The following is a 20,341-nucleotide window of genomic DNA, read 5'->3' on the forward strand; positions in this document are numbered from 1 at the left end:
TAGGATGGGCAAGAACACATACTTTTGAGGACCTTGATACCTGTTTATCCTTTATAGCTTAAGTCATTTTCAGGGCTAATAATCTAAAAGTTTTGTGGATTTCAGCATCTCTATGTGTTCACCTTTTACTGCATAGTCAGAAAAATGACAGTAGAAGTGCTGTCATCTTTTTTATGGCCCTGCCAGCATTCCTGCTAACTCAGGAATGATATTCATTGGTTACCAGGAAGTTCTGTTACTGACGCTAAGCAGCTCTACCTAAGGTGTGAAGGAAGAGATGGCAATATACCTAGAGATGTACCAGATTGTCTGGTTTTCTCAAAAGAGTAGAAAAGTTTATATTTTTATTTTAAATGATTTATATTACTTAAGCTTTGTGTATGTGTGTGTATGTGTGGCCCTGGGGATTGAACCCAAAGCCTCATGCATACTTGACAGATGCTCTAGTATGGAATGGCATCCAATAGCCACTTTTAAATATTTTTATTCTTAAAAATACTTTGAGAGGGCCAGGGATTTAGCTCATCAGCATAAGTACTTGCCTGGCAAGTACAAGGTCCTGAGTTCAATCCCTAGTACCAAAAAATATTTGAGGTAGTTCTCACTAATTTACCTGGGGGACCTCAAATTTACAATCCTTCAACCTTAGCCATACATGCAGCTGTATCTCTAAACTTGTGTTAAAAGGTTTTTTTTTATAGATTTGTTACTTTCTTTCTTTATATACCAGGGATTGAACTCACAACCTCATACTTGCCAGGCAGACACTTAAGCTGATGAGCTAAATCCCCAGCCCTGTGTTTAAAGTTTTAATGACATACAGTTAGCTTGTAAAAACTTCACATAAAGCATCTAATTTCTATGAAACTGTCATGATAATGAACCTGTCCTTCATCATCACAATTAGCTTGTGTTCTTTTATGATCTGTTTCTGTTCTTCCTGGACTTAGTGTCTAAGTCTTTCACAATAGATTTGTTTGTATATGATTGGAATCATAAAGTGCTTACTTTTAAAAAAATATCTGGACATGCTATAGCACTCTTGGAGGCTAAGACAGAAAGATCACAATTTCAAGCCCAGTGTTGCCTACTTGGTTAATAACTGAGACCCATATCTCAAAAAATTAAAAGCTCAGAAGCACAGTGCTAAATCTGCAGCAGTGCTAAATCAGTCTCCACTAATGAAGCAGGTGGTTAGCTTGCTGATGAAAGGCATTCTCCCAAGTGAGTTACTTACTACATTGAAGAATTAGCTAGCTTATGGAATGTCAGCCTCTTCCCCATCCAAAAGAATTCCAAAGTGTTAAAAATACCATGAAACACATAAAACAACAAACACAATTAATACAAATGATTCCATGAAGAACCTGGCTAAGTAAAAGGTTGAAAGATGAGGGTCCTATATTAGTCACGTCCCCATTTCTAAGACAAAATACTTGGCAACACAACTTTAAGGAGTATATTTGCCATCAAAGTAAAACCAGTGAGTGTGACTAAGGGTGTATGTATCCTGCCTGCCTCTTTGAGCTTGTACTGTGCATATTTTTCTGCTACCTGAGCATACCCTTGGAGTAGGCATCTTTTAGGGGTTGAGATGACAGTGACATTCTTTACAGACACAGCTGCTGAGAGCCAAGGGCAATTCACCTTCACATTTGAAGAAAGGCAATGAATGTTCACTGTGTTGCCATAGTGCTACTTGCACAGTCCGGACAGTCCTACGACATACCATGGGCTGATAGCAGAGAACTTGGCTGCATGTCTAGGCCTACAAAATACATGGTTATTAATTGTATTGATGATTTGTTAACCTCTGGTTCTCTTTCAGGTCTGGAGTTGCAGGAGCAGCTAAAGCTAGAAATTGATTACACATGCAGGAGTGAAGCAAGTCCTGTCCAAGAACAAAGAGCACCAGAGGCAAGTCACACGAACAAGCTGCTTTCATCCAGAAAATACCAAGCCCTCAGACAATCCATACAATGGGTTGCTAGGCAAAAGGGGTGTCACATGACACCAACCTGCCAAATGTATAAATAAACACAGTACAGCGGTTGAGCAGTTCCTTTCCTCCCATCCAGAGAGGAGTTTTATGATCCAAGTTTTCTGTGTCTTGTCTTTATTTCTTCACCTTCTCATTGCCCTTCATAGTCATCTCCCCTGGAAATTTGAAATCTGTGCAGGTCATGACACTGGCGCACACAGCTGCTGATTTCAAGCTATGCCTGGCAACATATGTATAGGGGCATTGGCAAGGCCAAGGTCCAGGGATCTGGGCTCTCTGTCAAGTTTTTCAGAGCTGTCTGGGGCTGGACCGAAGCAATAACAAAAGCTGTTATACATAACCTATAGGTGTCCTCTCTCTGCCACAGTGAAAAGGTCTTAAAGAACTTTTATTCCTCATTTAATCCAAAACTTAAAACTCTTGTATAACCTGAGTAAAAAGGGTATAGTTTGAGAGGAGGCAGAAGATGCTTAACAGGTAGATAGGGCAAAGGATGCCAAGCAGGCCAGGCAGGAGATGCTGGGCAGACATTTGGGGTGGCAAATGGTGTGCAGCAGACACAAACCTTTCAGATGGCCGTCACCAGGAACCCCTATTAACTGGACATTCATGTAACTGCAGAGGGCTTTGGTTGTGATTTTTGGCAGCACACAAAATAGCTGTACAATCCTTTAGAATTTTAGTCACAATTATAGAAGGGAGAAGAGGACCTCTATTCCTTCATAGAGATGCAGGTGACAGGTGTATATGTGACCTTGTAGGCCTGTGAGTCAGTCACCAGGTGGGCCTCTGTAAATGTCAAAGCCACCTACCCAGTGTTCAGGTGGCTGCCTTATAAATGTTTGACCCTAAGACAGATTCCAGTTGAATGCCAATGTTGCCCTAACAGCACATTTAGAGTAACAGAGTACTGAACACAATTTCCCTTTCTTGTGAGTTAAAGCAGGTGTTAGAATAGATATAGAAGATGTTCTTCCATTGTTCCATCTACCCAAGAAACCAAAGAAAACTGCTTTAAGAAGATTCTGCTACCAATACTAGCAAATGTCTGGTATAGGGACAGATCTAGCCAAGGGCTTGCTGCACAATAGAGGGCTGTTGATGTGCAGCCAGAAACAGTATTTAGTTTCATACTGGTACTAGACTGAGTAGTCAATGGGCTGAGCTGAGGGCAATGTGGGTGGTGATTGTTTGAGTGGAGGGCTCCCTTACCACATGTGGTGACAACTGAGTCATATATAAAAGCAAAGTGTTGTAGTTTCCTATGTAGAAGGCTATTGGTTCAGATTTGGCTATTTGGCCAGGCAAACAGGTGAAACAGGTCAGGGAACAACCAGTAATGGGCTGCAGAAAAATCAGCAAAGTTCCCTTGCACAGTTTTATAGGTTGCATACTACATTAAAACCCAGAAAAAAAGGAGAGTTTTGCCCAGCAGGGAAATCCATCCTTCCTTCCTTTCCTTTCCTTTTCTTTTCCTTTCTTTCTTTCCTTCTCTCTCTCTCTCTCTCTCTCTCTCTCTCTCTCTCTCTCTCTCTCTCTCTCTCTCTTTCTTTCTTTTTTAATTTTAAAGAGATTAAGACAAAACAGGACATCACAAAGCAGATCGGAACCGAACAATGTAAGCAACACAGTATTTCACCAGAAGACAACCTATAATTAACAGTAACTACCATAATGTCTCTTTCTTTGAAATAGTTGAGCATAACTTCGTATACAATAGTATCAAACATAACAAAATAGTATAAAACCATTCAAGACAATGAAAGTGTTATAGGGCATTCAGAACCAAATAAATGAAAACGAACAATGGCTACTCTATTATCTCAGGAAATCCACTTTCTACTTCCTACAAAACTCTCCAGAGCTAAGATAGCTCAAGGGGAAAAAGTTCCTTTGTTTAGCTTCTTGGAAATGCCGGCCCATTATTTGGGCCAAGGAAAAGGATTAGATGAGACATCTGAAAAGATCAGGGAGCTAATTTGACGCCAATTCGTGGCCAGCTGAGTCTGTTTGTCAGGCTGGCTCCCCAAAGTGACTACAGGTATGAGCGTGCGGGACTACTACTATGAGAATTAGCATTACGACCTTTGATTGGAGGCAGGCGCGCCCGCGCGTCATTGAGGACGAGTGCCCACGAGAACTACCTTACCCAGAAGGCCTTGCCCCGTTTGATGTGAGGGCGGGACTTCCGGAACCTTCCTCTTCACAGACATCTTGTTGGCCCTGGGGCGGAACCATCGGAGTAGCGGTCCTGACTGTTGGGTTGCTCCGAACTTGAGAGGCCAAGGAAAGAGTGAGAGGAGACGGTGTCCCTGCGAAAAAGAAGTTGGTAGTAGCAGCTCCGAGAAGTCTCCGCCTCCGCTTGCAGACCCAGGCGTGGTGGACGCCTCAAAGTGGGCCTAATGCAGGTGGGTGCGGCCTTTCGGACCTTCACCCCGCGCAGTCTTCCGCACGGAATCGGTAAGTCTGAGTGACCCCAGCCCCAATCTGGCTCCAGGACAGGGTCGCGGGCGGGAGGTTGCTTTCTGGGCACCTGCGTTCGGGGCCGTGAGACGGCGTGACCTGCCTGAGCTCAGGCGCACACCGGGAATCTCGAGCGCCAGTCTGTGCCAGGCAGGGCGTTTATCTGGGGTGCCTGCACCGAGGGTGAATGGAGCATCTTGTTAGCTAAGGCGCCGAGAGGCAGGAGACATAGGGGGAGGCTTCGCTGAATCTGGCAAAAGGGCCGTGGTGACTGGACCACAGCAGGGGCAGATTCTGGATAGAATTTTGATGATAGAGCCAACCGGGCTTTCTGCTGATTTAGATGTGCTTGTGAATATAGGGAGTGAGATGCTATCCAACTATCTCTTTTTTCTCTTCTTGAACATCTAAAAGAATGCAAATTGGTTAGTGAGAGCAGGGACCATCTTTGAGGGGGCTCAGAAATTAGGGTATTTCTCAGTGGAAGCAGCACATAGGCAACTGGACACTCAGGTCTGAAGTTCTGGGGAGGAGGTTGTGCAGGAAGTCTCACAGGTGAGAGGCATCAGATCTGAAGATCCGATTTATTGGAAGAATCGTTAAGCATGTTGTTTTTTGTGATCCCTTGAGATGAGAGACAGGAGAGTTGAGTCCAGGGACTGTTTAACCATTTCACCCAAGGCCATTTTGTTGACTTTGGCTATCCACGACTTTGGCTATCCACTTTTACAAGTGATTTTGTGTATTTTTCCTGGAGGAACTGGAAGCATCTTGATGAGACTCAGGGAGTAGTATAGTATCCAAGTTAAGTGCTTTGTGTGCCTCACACTTAAGGGTCTTCCGAAGATCCCACTTTCCCTAGTTACCCAGGCGGAGGTCAACTGGTCTTTTGTCCCAAGGCATTAGTGTTTTCATAGTTGGAACATAGGCACTCCACCTATGTTTTCCCTGACTCCCTCACATAGGACTTTTGGGTGCCAAGGCTGTTACGTGTTGTCTCCTTGCTCTCTGTGTTCCCTAACTGCTTCCCGAAAGCCTTGCCAGGAAGGGTTTGGGAGCCAGGGGTCTCAAGGTTAATCCAAAGGCTGACATCCTGCTTGCCCTCTTGAGATGGCTGTCCATACCCATGATGCCTTAGGGCCTAAGATTCTGCCACCTTTCTCTTATTGACATTTTCTTGGTCCACCTTCATGAGTTTAAGTTCTTAGGTTCATTGTGCCCCCAGGGCTGATCTGTTAAGGTAGCATTCATTTTATTGTACAATAAAACCTTGGTTTGTGAGCATAATGCATCCTGTAAACATGCTTATAATCCAAAGCCCTGTATATCAAAGTAGATTTCCCCACAGAAATAAAGAAAACTCAGATGATTTGTTTCACAACCCCAAAATATTCACAAAAAGATTACAGTACACTGTACTACCTGGGTTCATGAACTCAATTCTGTCCATGATTCTGATCACAAACTGAGCTGAATGGGAACTGAATCAAATTTTCCGATAAGGTCAGCATTTCATCTAATCACTGAATTTGATTTGGTTCTCATCTAACTTGGTTTGTGACCAGAACTGTGGAAAGGATCAAGTCCATGAACTAAGATGCCATTGTGCTGTCATCTAGTGCAAAATAATAAAGTACAAAGTATAAAGAAAAATAAACTATCCTTTGCTTACCTTTGAAAACCTTTATGGCTGGTATGAGGGGGATGAGAGGAGGATCACTGTGTAGGACAGCTTTCATTATCACTAATGGAATCACTGATATCTTTTGGCTTAATGGAATATTTTTCTTTTTGTGCACTTTTAACAAAGATTTTATCTAATGACACTTTTGCCTCCTCTTGAGGATTTTATGAAAACATTACATTGCATTTTTGTTAAGCAGATTTGTCACATTGCTACAGCCTTATTTGGGTGGTGCTTTTCTACAAAATTTTGTAGTGTTTATCACATTATACACATCTTGCTCATCTTATTTGGATGGATTGTTTTGCATTTTTTCTGCTTCCATAATCTTTTGGGATTGGGATATGATCATCCACAATTCTGCAGTGAGTGGGGAACCACTGGCTTAGTTGTGGTAATGTGATGTTTGGCATCACATACTCGTATTGCAAGGCATCACTTATTTATCAAGTAAAAATGTATTAGAAGTGTTTGCTTGTCTTGTGGAAAACCCACAGAACAAGTTACTTACAATCCAAGGTCTTATAAATATTTCTTGTTTTGTGGTCTTACATGGGTGGGTTACTCTGGACTAGTGCTTTCTCCCTTACCTGTCCTAGCTTTGTATTCTCCTAATGACTTGTATCTTCCAGATTCCTTGTGGTTGCTGAACTGTTGTAAGACAGAACCCTGGGTGCCTGACTGAGAGGGCATGACTCTAACCACAACAGGAGGTGCGTGGCCAGGCCCTGGTGAGTGAGAGTGAAGGAGTGTGTTCAGATAGTACCAGGAACTTGCCTGTGCTCAGTATTGTTTGATGTCAAGGCTGAAAGCTGTACTTTATTTCTAATCTTTTCTTCCCTACTATGGACACTTATTTATAACTCATGGCTTCCTTATTGAACACTTTGCTTGAAGGGTTTTCTACTGCTTCCTTTGTAGTACTCCAATATTGGCCTACCTCAATGTTACCAGATGTGTATATGTAGTCCTTGAATAGCAGTCATTTTCAAGTAGATATTTCTGGGCCTGGATACAAATTTTTGAATAGCATTTGCGTGTCGCCAACAGCTAGCCCAGGCCCTGCTAAAAGTGAATTGCTTTAGTCTGAAGACTCTGCCTACTTTTTTTTTGCATGCACTATACCCATCCTTATGTTTTTGTCCCTCAGAAGGCCTTCCATATCTGTTACCCTTAGATCCCAGGACTATATGTCAAACTTTGATTCTAATAATTGTCCTGTACTGCCAGCAACTCCATGGACATAGAATCCTGAGATCATTGGACACATATGTTGCCCCTTCTCACTAAAATCATAATGTATTAATATTTTTATCTCTTTAGGTTGTTGGTATGCAGTGAAGGATGAAGAGGCACCTGCTGAGGAGAGCATTTCTGTAGCAGTGTTACCTTTTAGTACTTCTAAGGCAGGTTTGTCCACTGAAGTGACTCACTCTTGTGATATATGTGACTCAGTCTTGAAAGATATTTTGCACCTGGACGAACACCAGAGAACATACCAGAGACATAAAGCTTACACCTGTGATGCCTGTGGGAGACAATTCTGGTTCAGTGCAAACTTTAACCCAAATCTAAAGCATTACATTGTAGAGAGACCTTCTCAAAGAAGTGAAGGCAAAGCCTCACTGGTAAAGAACTGGATAGTTTGTGAACAACCTCACGTGTCAGAGAAACCCTTTACATGTGGGGTGGAGCAGAACAAATTCCAGACCAGTTTGGGCAGTAAGCAGCAAAAAGTCACTCATATGAAGAGGAAGACAGCCAGAAGCACTGATAGTAGGGAGGCTTTTCATGTTGAACAAATGCATTATAAGTGTAGTGAATGTGGGAAAGCTTTTAGCCGCAAAGATACACTTGCTCAGCACCAGAAAATCCATAGTGGAGAGAAACCTTACGAGTGCAGCGAATGTGAGAAAGCCTTCAGCCGAAAAGCTACACTTGTCCAACACCAGAGGATCCATACTGGAGAAAAGCCTTATGAGTGCACTGAATGTGGAAAAACCTTTAGTCGAAAAGACAATCTTACTCAACACAAACGAATCCACACTGGAGAAATGCCTTACAAGTGTGATGAATGTGGGAAATACTTTAGCCATCACTCCAATTTAATTGTGCACCAGAGGGTTCACAATGGAGCAAGGCCTTTTAAGTGCAATGATTGTGGGAAAGTCTTCAGACACAAATCTACACTTGCTCAACATGAGAGTATACACACTGGAGAAAATCCTTATGATTGCAGTGATTGTGGGAAATCTTTTGGTCACAAATATACCTTAATTAAGCATCAGAGAATTCACACAGAGTCAAAGCCTTTTAAATGCACTGATTGTGGAAAATTCTTTAGTCGAAGCTCTGACTTCATTGCACACCAGAGGGTTCACACTGGTGAAAGGCCTTTTGTGTGCAGCAAATGTGGGAAAGACTTCATCCGAACCTCCCACCTTGTTCGGCACCAGAAGGTTCACACTGGAGAAAGGCCATATGAGTGCAATGAATGTGGGAAAGCATATAGCTTAAGTTCCCATCTCATTCGGCACCAGAAAATTCATGCTGCAGGAAGACTTTAGGGGAGCTTTCAATACAATAAGATTTGTCAATTAGATATTGAACTTGAAAATATGAATACTAAGTATGTAGGACACTGCAACACTTATTTTTCACACTCTGTCCTACTCAAAAGTTTCTTTCTAGAGTTAATCACTGTCAGTATCTAAGGCTGAAACCCTCTCAACTTCTCCAGCTTACTCACTAAATCATCCCCAGGAAAGGCAGGAATTTGCACACTTTGTCCAATCTTTAGTGAATTGGGAGATACCTGAAATCTCCTGACTGGTATTTTAGGTAAGGAAATGGCCCTCATTAGCCAAGAGGGATTGAGCTCTGTTCTGGTGGCTTACAGAGAATGTCTGTTTTGTTTGTGGACCTTATTGGTCTTACATGACATTGTTTGAGACATGGTCTTGCTTTTTTGCTCAAGCAGGCCTTGAACTTGTTGGCTTGTTTGATTCTTAGCATTAAATAACCTAATAGATGGGATTTCAGACATATGCCACTATGTCTGGCACATGAAATTTTTCACAGACTTTTTCTGCCTCCAGGACATGTGGCCAGGAAAAGTATTTGTCTCATTGCTGTGGCTTATAATAAAGGCATTGTAATTTAAACCACCTTTCATCTTGGATTTTTCCCCAACAATCTGGATTAAAATGAAAATAATTAGACTTCCAAACAAAAATTGAATAGCCTTTGTGGAATTTCATGTACCTCAAAAGGGTTGGTGAAGAAAAGATCTCAGTCCACTTTAGGTGTTAAATTCCATTGTTTGACAGAAATATCTTAGGTCAGAATTTTGATCTTTGTGAGACTGATTTCACAATTTGAGGGCCTATATATCACCTTGAGAGAAGGTGCTACCATTACAGACAGCAGAGTTTGGCAGCAGTGACCCATGTGGATTTAATATGGTTGTTACAGCATATGTCCCGTATTCCCCAGCAGTTTTGGGAGGGAGCTTGTTTCAGGACCACTTTCTCCAAAGTCAAAGTGTGACGTACAGGTCAGCGATAACAGTGCTTGAAATGTCACTAAAAAAAAAAATGAAACATAAGTTTTTAAAGGTATGAATAATTGGAATTAAGGGAGACTGCAGTAAACTGTAGTGGGAAGTGCCCCAAATATTCCAGTCACTGGCTTTGTGAATCAGTGTATAGAAACTCTCAGGATTTCTAGGGCTGTCCTTATACTCATTAATTGTCCCATCAAAACATTTGTTTTTCTTGGACTCTTACACTTCCCTTGGTTTTTCCTCTAACATCTCAGTTACACAGACAGGAACCTTGAGATTGTGAGCTATTGTGGTCTTGGTATTTATCATTATCTTGTCACTGGGACAGAATACCTGGCACCTGCAATTAAAGAAGAGGTTAATTTTGTTTCACAGTTTCAGTGGATTCAGTATATGATCAGCTTAGATGTAAGGTAGAGCAGCATAGTGGAGGAAGGCTGCTCTGTGCATGGCGGACAGGGAGAGAGAAGAGTGGACTTGGGGACAAGAATGTAATCTTCAATCCTGCTGATGTGCTTCTTCCAAACAGTCGCCACTTCTGACCATATGAGACTTTTGTGGGATATGTAAGATCTGTCATAACTTTCTGTGTCTGGGCCCCCAAAGGCTCATATTTAATCTCATTAAAAATGCATTTAATCTCTAAGCCACCAACGTTTTAAACAGTTTCAGTAAAAAGACCAAGTCCAAAGTTTATTGCAACTCATGGCAAAATCTTATCTGTGAGCCTCTGTGAAAATAAAACATTTCCAGCTTCCATAGCATAGGGGAAATATTCCCATTCCAAAAAAGAATAGGGGGATAGAAATTGGACCAAAGCAAGACCACAACCCAGCAGGGCAAACCTTATATTGTGTAGCTCTATTTGGGGCAGGTTGTGATAAGGTGTGGTCTCCAAAAGGCGTGGGCAGCCCCATTTCCTATGGCTTTGCTGGTTGTAACCCACAACTGATAAGATAGGCTTATCTTGACCTATCCTTACTCATCACCTGTGGTTTTCTTCAGCAAAACTCCATGTTCCTAACATTTGCAGCAGCCTGGGGTCTCTGTTGCACCTGCAGCTTCTTGCATTGCCCTTTTATGGCATCCTGGCAGGGACTGTGGTCTACACACATTTTTCCCTAGTCTCCAAGTCCTCAAATCTCTGAAAACTATTGTGGTCCCAGTATCTTGCTTTCAGCATAATTGAAAAGCCAGTACCATTGACTGACAGCTTACACAGTATCTAGACCCTCTTAGATTATGACTGCAGTGTCATTTGAGAGGCTGAATGGCTGCACTTTAAAAGTATACTTCTTTAGTTGGTGCTGAATGAGCAGGTGTCTGAGGGACTTCCAACAGATTTAGTTTTAAAAGTTCAAGCTTGCAATGGGTGAGGTCTTACTAATTTCTGAAATACTCTGAAATCATCATCTTGTCCCTGTACAAATCACTTTTTAATGTTAATCTTTTGAGCAACTGTGCCGTACTTTTCCCTACTTTTGCAGGCATATCCTTTTCAGATTAAACTGCAAACTTCATAAATTACACAGCTGCTTTTTACAGCTGGTTTTCTCTGTAGAGCTAGCTAAAAGCAGCTGGAATCCTAACCTTTGACCCTAACATGATACTGCATGAATAATGGACTGGCTTGAAATTTCCTCCACCACATATATTCAATTCAGACAAATGCTTCAGAAATGAACAAAATATGATGAACTTTTGCTAGAATGGTTAATGTGTGACTCTAGGCCACTGTCTGATAGTGTCCTTGTCCCAACTGAAACCTGATGGTAGCTCTTACTTTCTGCATTCCTATCAGCATATTGGCCTTGTGACCTCTGACCAGAATCACCCAGCAAGCTTGGTTTACAGCATTCTCAAGCATATTTAGCCAACATTTTCAAACCTTTCCAAACTCCAAGATCAAGTTCCAAAATTTTTTGAGTCACATTGTCAAGTCAATCATAGAATGGCTTTACTTCTCTCGTACTAATTTTGTATATTAGTCATTTCCCCATTTCTGAGACACGAATACTCAACACTCACAACTTAAAGGGGGGGGGATTTATTTTGATACAGTTTCAGAAAATTCAACACATGATTGACTGACTCCAAGCCACAAATGGCATGGCAGAATAGCATGGAGGAAGAAAGGTGTTTACTGCATGAAGGCTAAGAAACAGAGAAGAAAAGAGTCTGGGGACAAAATTCCATCCTTCTAGGTTATATATCTGGTGACCTGCCTCTTAAACCCATACTCTACCCCCAAACACAGGAGACTTTTGGGAGATGTTTTAGACCTAAATCATAATGTGGTCCAAGGATATACCTTGGTGAGCAGTGAGAGTGGCTACTGACTATTAGGAAATGACCTTTGTTGCCTGCCCATTTCTTGCCATGAGGAAAATGTCCTCTGAAGGCATTTGAATATGGTCGAGCCACTATGTTGGTGTCCACATGGTGCCAGTTGGCAATCCAGATTTTAAATAGGATAATTTTTATAGGTTTGAGTTATAATCAGCATACAACATACTGCACACTTGAAGTGTATAATTTAGTAAGTCTTGACATCTATACACCTGTGAGAACATCACTATAGTGATTGTCTCACCCTTAAAGCTATGCCCTTAAACCATAATGCTTAAAGTTACTTTGCACTCCTTTTAATTCCTTGTAATCCTTTTTTAAAAATCTTTTTGAGATAGTGTCTTAGTTACTTTATGCTCGTCACTGAGACAAAATACCTGATGCCCAAGTTGGGAAAGGAAAGGTTTATTTCTTACAGTTCTTGGAGGTTTCAGTCCACACTCAGTTGGCTCCAAGGCAGGCGGGCATGGCTGGGCCTCACTTCATGGCGGCTGCAAACAGCAAGCAAAAGCCAGCAAAGAGCAAAACACACCTTCTTCCTGCCATTACATCACATTCTGGCTCCACCCCTATGTGGGTGTAGCATTGACACCATCAATCCAAGCACTAACCAATGAACCAATCGCAAATGCACAATGCAAACTCATGAGGCCTGGGGGACACAGACATAAACCATGACATTCCATCCCTGGCCCTCAGGACTCATGTACATCCTTCATACAAAAGACATTTAGTCCACCTTCAAGAGTTGCCAAAGTCCTAACAGTTTCAGCGTTGCTGAATAGTCCAAGTCCCAAGTCTCCTCCGACATCTATGGCAAACTCTTAACTGTAACTCCTGTACAAATGAAACAAGGTTAAACATTTCTGAAATGCAAAGGCACAAGATAAACATTACCATTCCAAAAGTTACAAATGGGAATATAAAGCATTGGAAACAAAGCAAGTCCAACATCCAGCAGGACAACCATTAAGTCCTAGAGTTCCACACTCAGCATCTGAAGCAATCTGGTTACAAGTTCCAAAAGGCTTGGGTGATTCTACCCCCACGGCACTTCCAGCGATTTCAGATTTCAATTCACGCAGCTTTTCTCTTAAATCTTCTCTGCTCGCTTTTTGCAGCTTCCCTTGGATCATCCACATTCCCGGATTTTCCAAGCTCCTGGGGTCCCCATTGCACCTTTGGCTTTACACTTACATCTTCACAAATTGCCCTCTCAGAGGCACACTGCTTGGCCTCCCAGGCCCTTTGCAATTGAGGTGGAAGCCGTCTTACCCTCAGAATTTGTGCATTTTCCTTGCACCTAAAATAAGCACCTTGTGGATGCCGCCAAGGTCTGCTGCCAGCTGAAGCAGTAGCCAGGCTTTTCTCTGTCTTGGCTGTAGGGGTTAGCTGCCTGGATCACAGGGCTCTGTTTACCTGATTGTGATGAAAAGCTTCTCTATGTTGCCGCCATTCTGGAAACTCATGTGGCCTCTGTCACCATTCTGGAGCATGGCACTCTGTAGCTTTTTTCTCTGAGCAAATTCTTTCACCTTTGCAATCAGGCTGCACAGGGTGGGGACCCGCTTCCTGGGATGCCCCAGGGCCATCTTTCTTATCTCTCTGTTTTTCCTCAGGAATCAAAATTTCAACTCTGTCTTTACAATCCACAGCCTTCCTGGAATTTTCCTTCTGGCCAAACTCACAGCATTGTACATTATCCTGCTGGGCTCTTTGCTCTTGATTTGAAACATAAAGCTCACTAAAAGCCAACAACAATAGCCATGCCACACCCTCAACATTTGATTGCTTTTTAATTTCTTTTTCAAGATTAATCAGTCCATTGCCCTTTGTCTCAGTCTCAGGCAAAGTCTCTGAGCAGGACCAAATGCAGACAAACTTTCTGCCAAGCTGTAACACACATCATGTGGAGCCCAACAACCAATATCTTCCCAGCAGAAACCTCCCAAGCCTGGTCTTTACCATTAGGCTTTCTGTCAGCCTTCTGGTCTCCTGAGCTCTGACCAGAATCTCCTCTACAGAATAGCCTAAGCTGCTCCAGCTCTATGCATACAGGCGACATGTCCAAATGTTTCCAAACTCTGCCCACAAACCATTTCCAAAGCCTCTTGAAAAACATGGCCAGTTATAGTCACAGCAAACGACCCCACTCCTCGGTACCAAATTCTTAGTTACTTTTTACTCATTGCTGAGACAAAGTACCTGATGCCCAAGTTGGGAAAGGAAAGGTTTATTTCTTACAGTTTTTAGAGGTTTCAGTCCACACTCAGTTGGCTTTAAGGCAGGCAGGCATGGCTGGGCCTCACTTCATGGTGGCTGCAAACAGCAAGCAAAAACCAGCAAAGAGCAAGACACACCTTCTTCCTGCCATTACATCACATCCTGGTTCCACCCCTATGTGGGTGTAGCATTGACACCATCAATCCAAGCACTAAACAATGAACCAATCGCAAGTGCACAATGCAAACTCATGAGGCCTGGGGGACACAGACATAAACCATGACAGATATGGTTTCATGGAGGTTCAGGCTGACCTTGAATTCACTTTGTAGCTCAGGGTGGCCTCAAACTGACAGTGATACTCCTGGCTCAACCTCCCTAAGTACGGGGATTATTAGGAGTGCATCACCACACCTAGCCCCTTAATGTCTTATCTTCTTACACTCCATTCTTGGCAACTACTGATTTAATTTTCAGTACAAACAAATTTGCCTTTTAAAGAATTTTATGTAATTATAACTACAAACTTTTCTGTTTCATATTATACAGCATGATTATTTTCAGATTCATACACATTGATATATGAATAGCTCACTGTAAAATTATTGAGTTGTGGTGTATGTGTAACACAATTGAACTATTATAATTGACATTTGGGACCTTCATCCCAGTTTTAAGTATTAGAAGGGAAAGTGTTCACAATATTCATGTAGGAGTTTTTATATTGTGTGAGGACATCTTGACACAAAAGATTATGTGGCTTCATTGCTTTTTAATGGAAACTGTCTGAGATGGAATAAAGTAAATGTAGAAAAGAATTAAGAGAAAAACAGAATTTGATTTGGAAAATTTTTCAGCCTCTCAATTGAAAAAAGAAAAAACAGTTTGCAACTAAGGGATTCAATATCATGGTTGCATTTGCCAAAGAAGGTTTGTTTATAATAGAATTCTAATATATCAGGTAAAAATTTCAGAGTATTCTCTAATGCAAAAAGGAGTTTGTAACCCAAGGGTCCCTTGATATAATTCAAGAGCATCTCTTTGTCATTTTAGCAAAGTCTGGAGAAAAAAAGACCAAAAGTGTGGGCAAAGTTCTGGAGACCAGGTTATATGATAGATTATAGGTTCTGACTGCATAACTTAAGCTCCTGCAGTCCTAATGTTGGTGTGACCTTGCTTCAGAAACAGGGAGGTATACAGGAGGCCACATGCTCCCTGGCTGTGGGCAGAATGCTGATATTACTGAAGTAATAGAACATCTGCAGAGGGCAGTTGTCAAAATATGGCATCTGCGTACAGAGAAAATCTGGCTCCTTGTTAATTTATTCCTTATCTACCCATTCTCTATATTTGCTGTTCCATGAAACATGCTACCCATTTTAGTTAGGGGTTGGGAGGAGAACAATTACAATCAGGACATGGAGTTTATAATATTTTTTTTATTATGGTCACCCAGAGTTAACACAAGAAACTTCAGGAAATCTATCCACAACACTAAAGACACAGAATATTTAGCCAAAGATCTGATTCCCACAGCAATGTTTGTCAAGTCCAGATGAAGACCCAGAGCTCCTGACAATGCCTCCCATGAGTCCAACTGGAGGGCTAGAGCCCACAAGAAAGTCTCATGTCAATCTCTTTTTTGGATTCACGCTGGGAAGGCCCAAAGATCAATGGTGGTGGAAGCTAAAATGTCTATGCCAGCAGGATAAAGGATCTGTGCTGGTAGGTTGAGGGTTCTATGCTAGAGCTGAGAATTCACACTCAAAACAAGAACCAGGGCTGCTCAGCCATCCTCAGTGACACAGAGGCACCAAGATACTCAGACGACAAGCATAGTTAAGTACATGCCAGGAAGTCAGTGTGATGGGTTCATCCTGGAGACCAAGTGGCACACGTCTTCCTCTCTGGCACTAGGAAGCAATGTTCGATGTGAGGACCAGAGTGTCTCCAGGAGAACATAATGGCTCAAACAGCAATACATAGAGAAGCCTCAGTGCACCTCAATACATTAATACCTTCCTTCTCCATGTCTCTATTTATGATGGCAACTTTCTTCAGCTGCGACAACTACGAGCAGAACCTTGCTGATTAAATTCAGCTGGTGTTAATTTGACCACCAGTTTTTAATTCATAACACTACCTCTCCCCCATGTTTCTTGATTGCTAATAAAATTGAATCAGTCATGAGATTGTTGTGGTTGTTGACTGGTTCCTCTTTGTTTCTCTTGTAACTTATATTTTATCTTTTTTCTTTATTCCCCACTATTTGCCCCTCAGGTATCTGGAGGTCCAATCAGATCCCAGTAGTAAATCTCTTGTGTAATGGAGTGAGCCCTATGAAACACTAAAGACTCATGAGGTTTTTAAAATTTGTATACTAGAAGAGGCAGTCACTGTATTTAAAGGACCATGAGGACAAGAAATTATTAGGACCTCTAACATTTCATGCTTAAGAAATTGGTTGAGAACACTGAGCCGCAGACCTTTGCTAACTTTTATGACTGGAAGAATCGAGTAGAGGGACAAAATCATTGCATAATTAAATTGTGATTAGGCCTTGCCCAAGGCCTAGTGTGCTGTGGAAGCATAGTATCTGTGTGCCTATGTTCACAGCTGAGGCCACAGTGGCAGATGACTTAGCAGATGGCGGTTACCTTATGTTGAGGAGGTAGGCAAGATGGCAGGTTATGGCATTTGTCCTTTCTCCAATGTGAAACTATTTTTACTACTGGGTTCTCAAGGAACCAGGATGGCCTTCCCTGGAGAAGTAGGTGGGACTTGTCAGTTTTAAGATCCCACAGTGACAGCAGATGATGCTCAGGACTCCTGTACCTAAAACTCTCAGGTTTCCATGGGATGGGATGGCATAAAGAAGACCCGGTGCGATGAGGAGCCCCCGTCCTGGTAGCACACCATGTGTCACAGGATGCACTCTGATTTTAACTTTTTATCATTTTCCCTCTTTGTCCCAAGTTTGCTCTGCAGAGCTAGTTCTTCACTTACCCCACCACCTTTCATTTTGAAATAAACTTTTGGCATTTTTTTTGGCTTGTTTCATCCAAGTCTTTCTTCATGACAAGAAAGACCTGGAATACTTTTGTTTGGTGAGCTATTTTCTAAAGGAACTACCCAACAACAATAGGGCTACAGTGGGCAATGTCACAGGAGCAGGGCTGCCTATTCAATTTGGAGTTCACATCTTGCCCCAATTTTCCCAGATGCTGGACATGGAAATGCAGTACAAAATATTGGCCCTGCTGGGTTTAGGTTTTGCTTCAGGCCAACTCATTTCCATCCCCCCTATTTCTCCAATTTGGAACAGAAAAATTTGCCCTGTGCCATTTTATATTTATAGTGATTAACTTTATTTTTTTAATTTTTACTATGGCCCACTGATAAAAGTTTGCTTTAAATCTCAGGGATGACTTTGGACTTGGACTTCTTAACAATCTGAAACTCTTAAAACTTTAGGGAACATGAGTCTTTTTGGAGTTAGGGGAGGAATGTTATAGTTAAGATCTAAAATGTCTGAAGAAAGCTTGTTTGTCTAAGGGCTAGGGATTGGGAAGGCAATCCCTGATCAATTCCTCCTCAGTTTCTTGGTGGAGGATGGAAAGTTTTAAGCTATGAATGAATATGGGGTTAATGTCCAATATTTCTAGTGAGTCTAGGTGCTTCAGATGGTCAATTATGTAGCTCTACAGCTGTCTCAGCTACGGAGTTCAAGTGGACTTGTCCTGTGGCTCCGTGGTGTCAGACAGCTCAGTGACAACTCAAACCTCTGTAATGAAGGTCATGAACTGGACTGTGGACACAGGTGTGCAAGGACAGGCCTTCATCCCCAAGAGGGCAACAGCTAGGCAAGCATCTGACTGGTCCTCTTTGAGGACACCCCACCTTTTTCTCTTGTTTCACCTGACTAAGGAACACTCCATACATGCAGGGAGTCAGAATGAAATCTAATTAGTCAAAGCTTACAATTCTCTAAGGTATCCTAAAGAACTGTTTTTAAAAGAGGGTTTCTGGCGATTACAGAGCTAAAATGAAATCTTCTCTGCACCTGCACAAAACCCTATACTTCCTGATTCTTCCTTGGAAGATGAATCACTCCATATCAGTTGCTGTGGCTGCTACCAGCACCTACAGTTCCACTGGCCAGCCCTCCTCTTCCTGCTCCTGGCTCATCTACTTCCAGCCAATTGAACTGATTCCAGCCACCAGTGTCATTGCCAGCCCTTTGCCAGTTCATGTGACACCATGCTGGCCTGCCTCTCCATCCCCAATCCAGAGTCCAGCCATTGCATGAGTTCAACTACAGAGGCCCTCACTCTGAACGTTCTGCTTTACAGCTCCCCTTACATGCCTTTCCTTGTCAGATGGCATCATCTACTGTCCAGTTAAGATGCCTGTCAGCAACTCCTTCTGACTCTGTTCAATACTGAGGAACATCACTGCATTTTGCCTGAGGGGACAAAAACTGATGAAAGGCAGAGGTCCCTCCATGGGCTATCAGCCTTGAGGGATGGGTAGTCATGGCCTTTCTGAAAGGGCACCCCACCTAGGATTACAACACCCCAGAAAAAAATCACAAAGTAATTCACAGATATGGTGAGTCCTCAAAGGCATCAAAGAGGGGGTCAAAAAGCCCATCAATATGTCAAAAGTTACTACTGTTATCCAGAGGCCAATAAAAACAATTCAGACTTTTATGAGAGACTCTGTGAAGCCTACAATTTCTACATTCCTTTTGACCCTGAGGTTCCACTGCAGATGGTAGATGTGGCTTTCATTGCTCAAGCAGCATCTGATATCTGCAAGAATACTGAGTCTGGTAGACAATCAGATGGTATAATCTGGCCGAAGACCAATGTGCAAGATGTAAGGGATATTAACACTGAAGAAATAAATGCCCACTTAGACTACAAGATAACAACTTTAAAAGTTACAACCTGGATAAGATGACAACTCCTTCATCTGTCTGATGGACTCAGACTAGGCCAGAATGTGCTCCATTCCTTAGCTAGGATAACCTGGATACCACTGCCCACATCTGTATTGGGGGCCAACCTATGACTTTTCTGATAGACAGTGGAACAGATCACTCTGTAGTTACTTAACCCATTGCCCCTCTGTCAGAAAGAGCTTGGCATCACTGGGGCACCTGGGACTCTTGCCTGTCACCCCTTCTGCCATGCACAAACTTGCAGCCTGAGAAGACATCAAATCAGACATGAAATCCTCTACTTGCCAGAGTTCCAAACCCACTACTGGAGAGAGACAGCCTATGTAAGTTACGGGCCACCATCAGCATCTCTCCAGAACAGTCTGCTTCTCTTTCCCTTGTAGTTCAACAGCCACATTTCCTACTTGTTGTCATGGTCTCCCAAGAAGAAGAATTGTAATTGTAATTGGTGGACCCACACAAGAAGCCGAGTCTCTTTCCCTGAGTTTGGGCCATCAGCCACCTGCCTCTGATTGTGTAACTCCACCCTAGGGTAAATCTACCTGCATCAAAGAAACCCAACAGGGAATATCATCCAGTTCAGGAACTCCAAGCCATGAATGCCACTGTTGACTTTCATCCCGCAGTCCCGAGCCCTTATACTCTTGTTGACCCTCTGCCACCCACCCCCTGCTGGTATATGTGCTGGACCTAAAGGATGTCTTCTGCTTTTAGTTGACTCCTGTTATCCAGCCCTTCTTCACTTTTGAATGGAAAGACTCCAGTTCTGCACTCAAAAGTCAACTGACCTGGACCCGCCTCCCTCAACGATTCAAGAAATTTCCAACCCTCTTTGGAGAAGCCCTTACAGCTGACCATGCTAGTTTCCCAGTACACAATGATTGCACCCACCTCCAATACACTGATGATCTCCTGGCTAATGACACCGAAACTGGCTGTTGGGAAGGCATAAATGTTTGCCCCAATATCTGACAACAAAAAGTCAGGTATCTAGGATTTTACTTTAATCAGGGATACCATGTCCTTGGACTGGAAAGAAAGGGGGTCATCTGCTCCAGCCGCAGGATCCCGCAAGAGGTCGCAGACTTT

General features: G+C 42.5%; 1 protein-coding gene across 4 annotated transcripts; it reads left to right on the forward strand.

Annotated features, from left to right (window-relative positions):
- Positions 1–4,195: 4,195 nt before the first annotated feature.
- LOC100735692 (zinc finger protein 134) lies at positions 4,196–10,360 on the forward strand. 4 transcript variants are annotated; one of them, XM_003461667.5, is made up of 3 exons: positions 4,196–4,462; positions 6,782–6,880; positions 7,473–10,360. In XM_003461667.5, exons 2-3 carry the CDS (start codon positions 6,841–6,843, stop codon positions 8,714–8,716), a joined length of 1,284 nt encoding a protein of 427 aa, XP_003461715.1. In that variant the 5' UTR covers positions 4,196–4,462; positions 6,782–6,840; the 3' UTR covers positions 8,717–10,360. The 4 variants fall into 4 exon arrangements, with proteins under 4 accessions (XP_003461715.1, XP_004999861.1, XP_063108408.1 ...); XM_004999804.4 differs by having other exon boundaries at positions 6,782–6,862; XM_063252338.1 differs by having other exon boundaries at positions 4,196–4,410.
- Positions 10,361–20,341: the final 9,981 nt, after the last annotated feature.

Source organism: Cavia porcellus, unplaced genomic scaffold, assembly GCF_034190915.1.
Source record: "Cavia porcellus strain 051 isolate PalLab524CR breed Dunkin Hartley unplaced genomic scaffold, mCavPor4.1 scaffold_7, whole genome shotgun sequence".
NCBI classification, from domain to species: domain Eukaryota; kingdom Metazoa; phylum Chordata; class Mammalia; order Rodentia; family Caviidae; genus Cavia; species Cavia porcellus.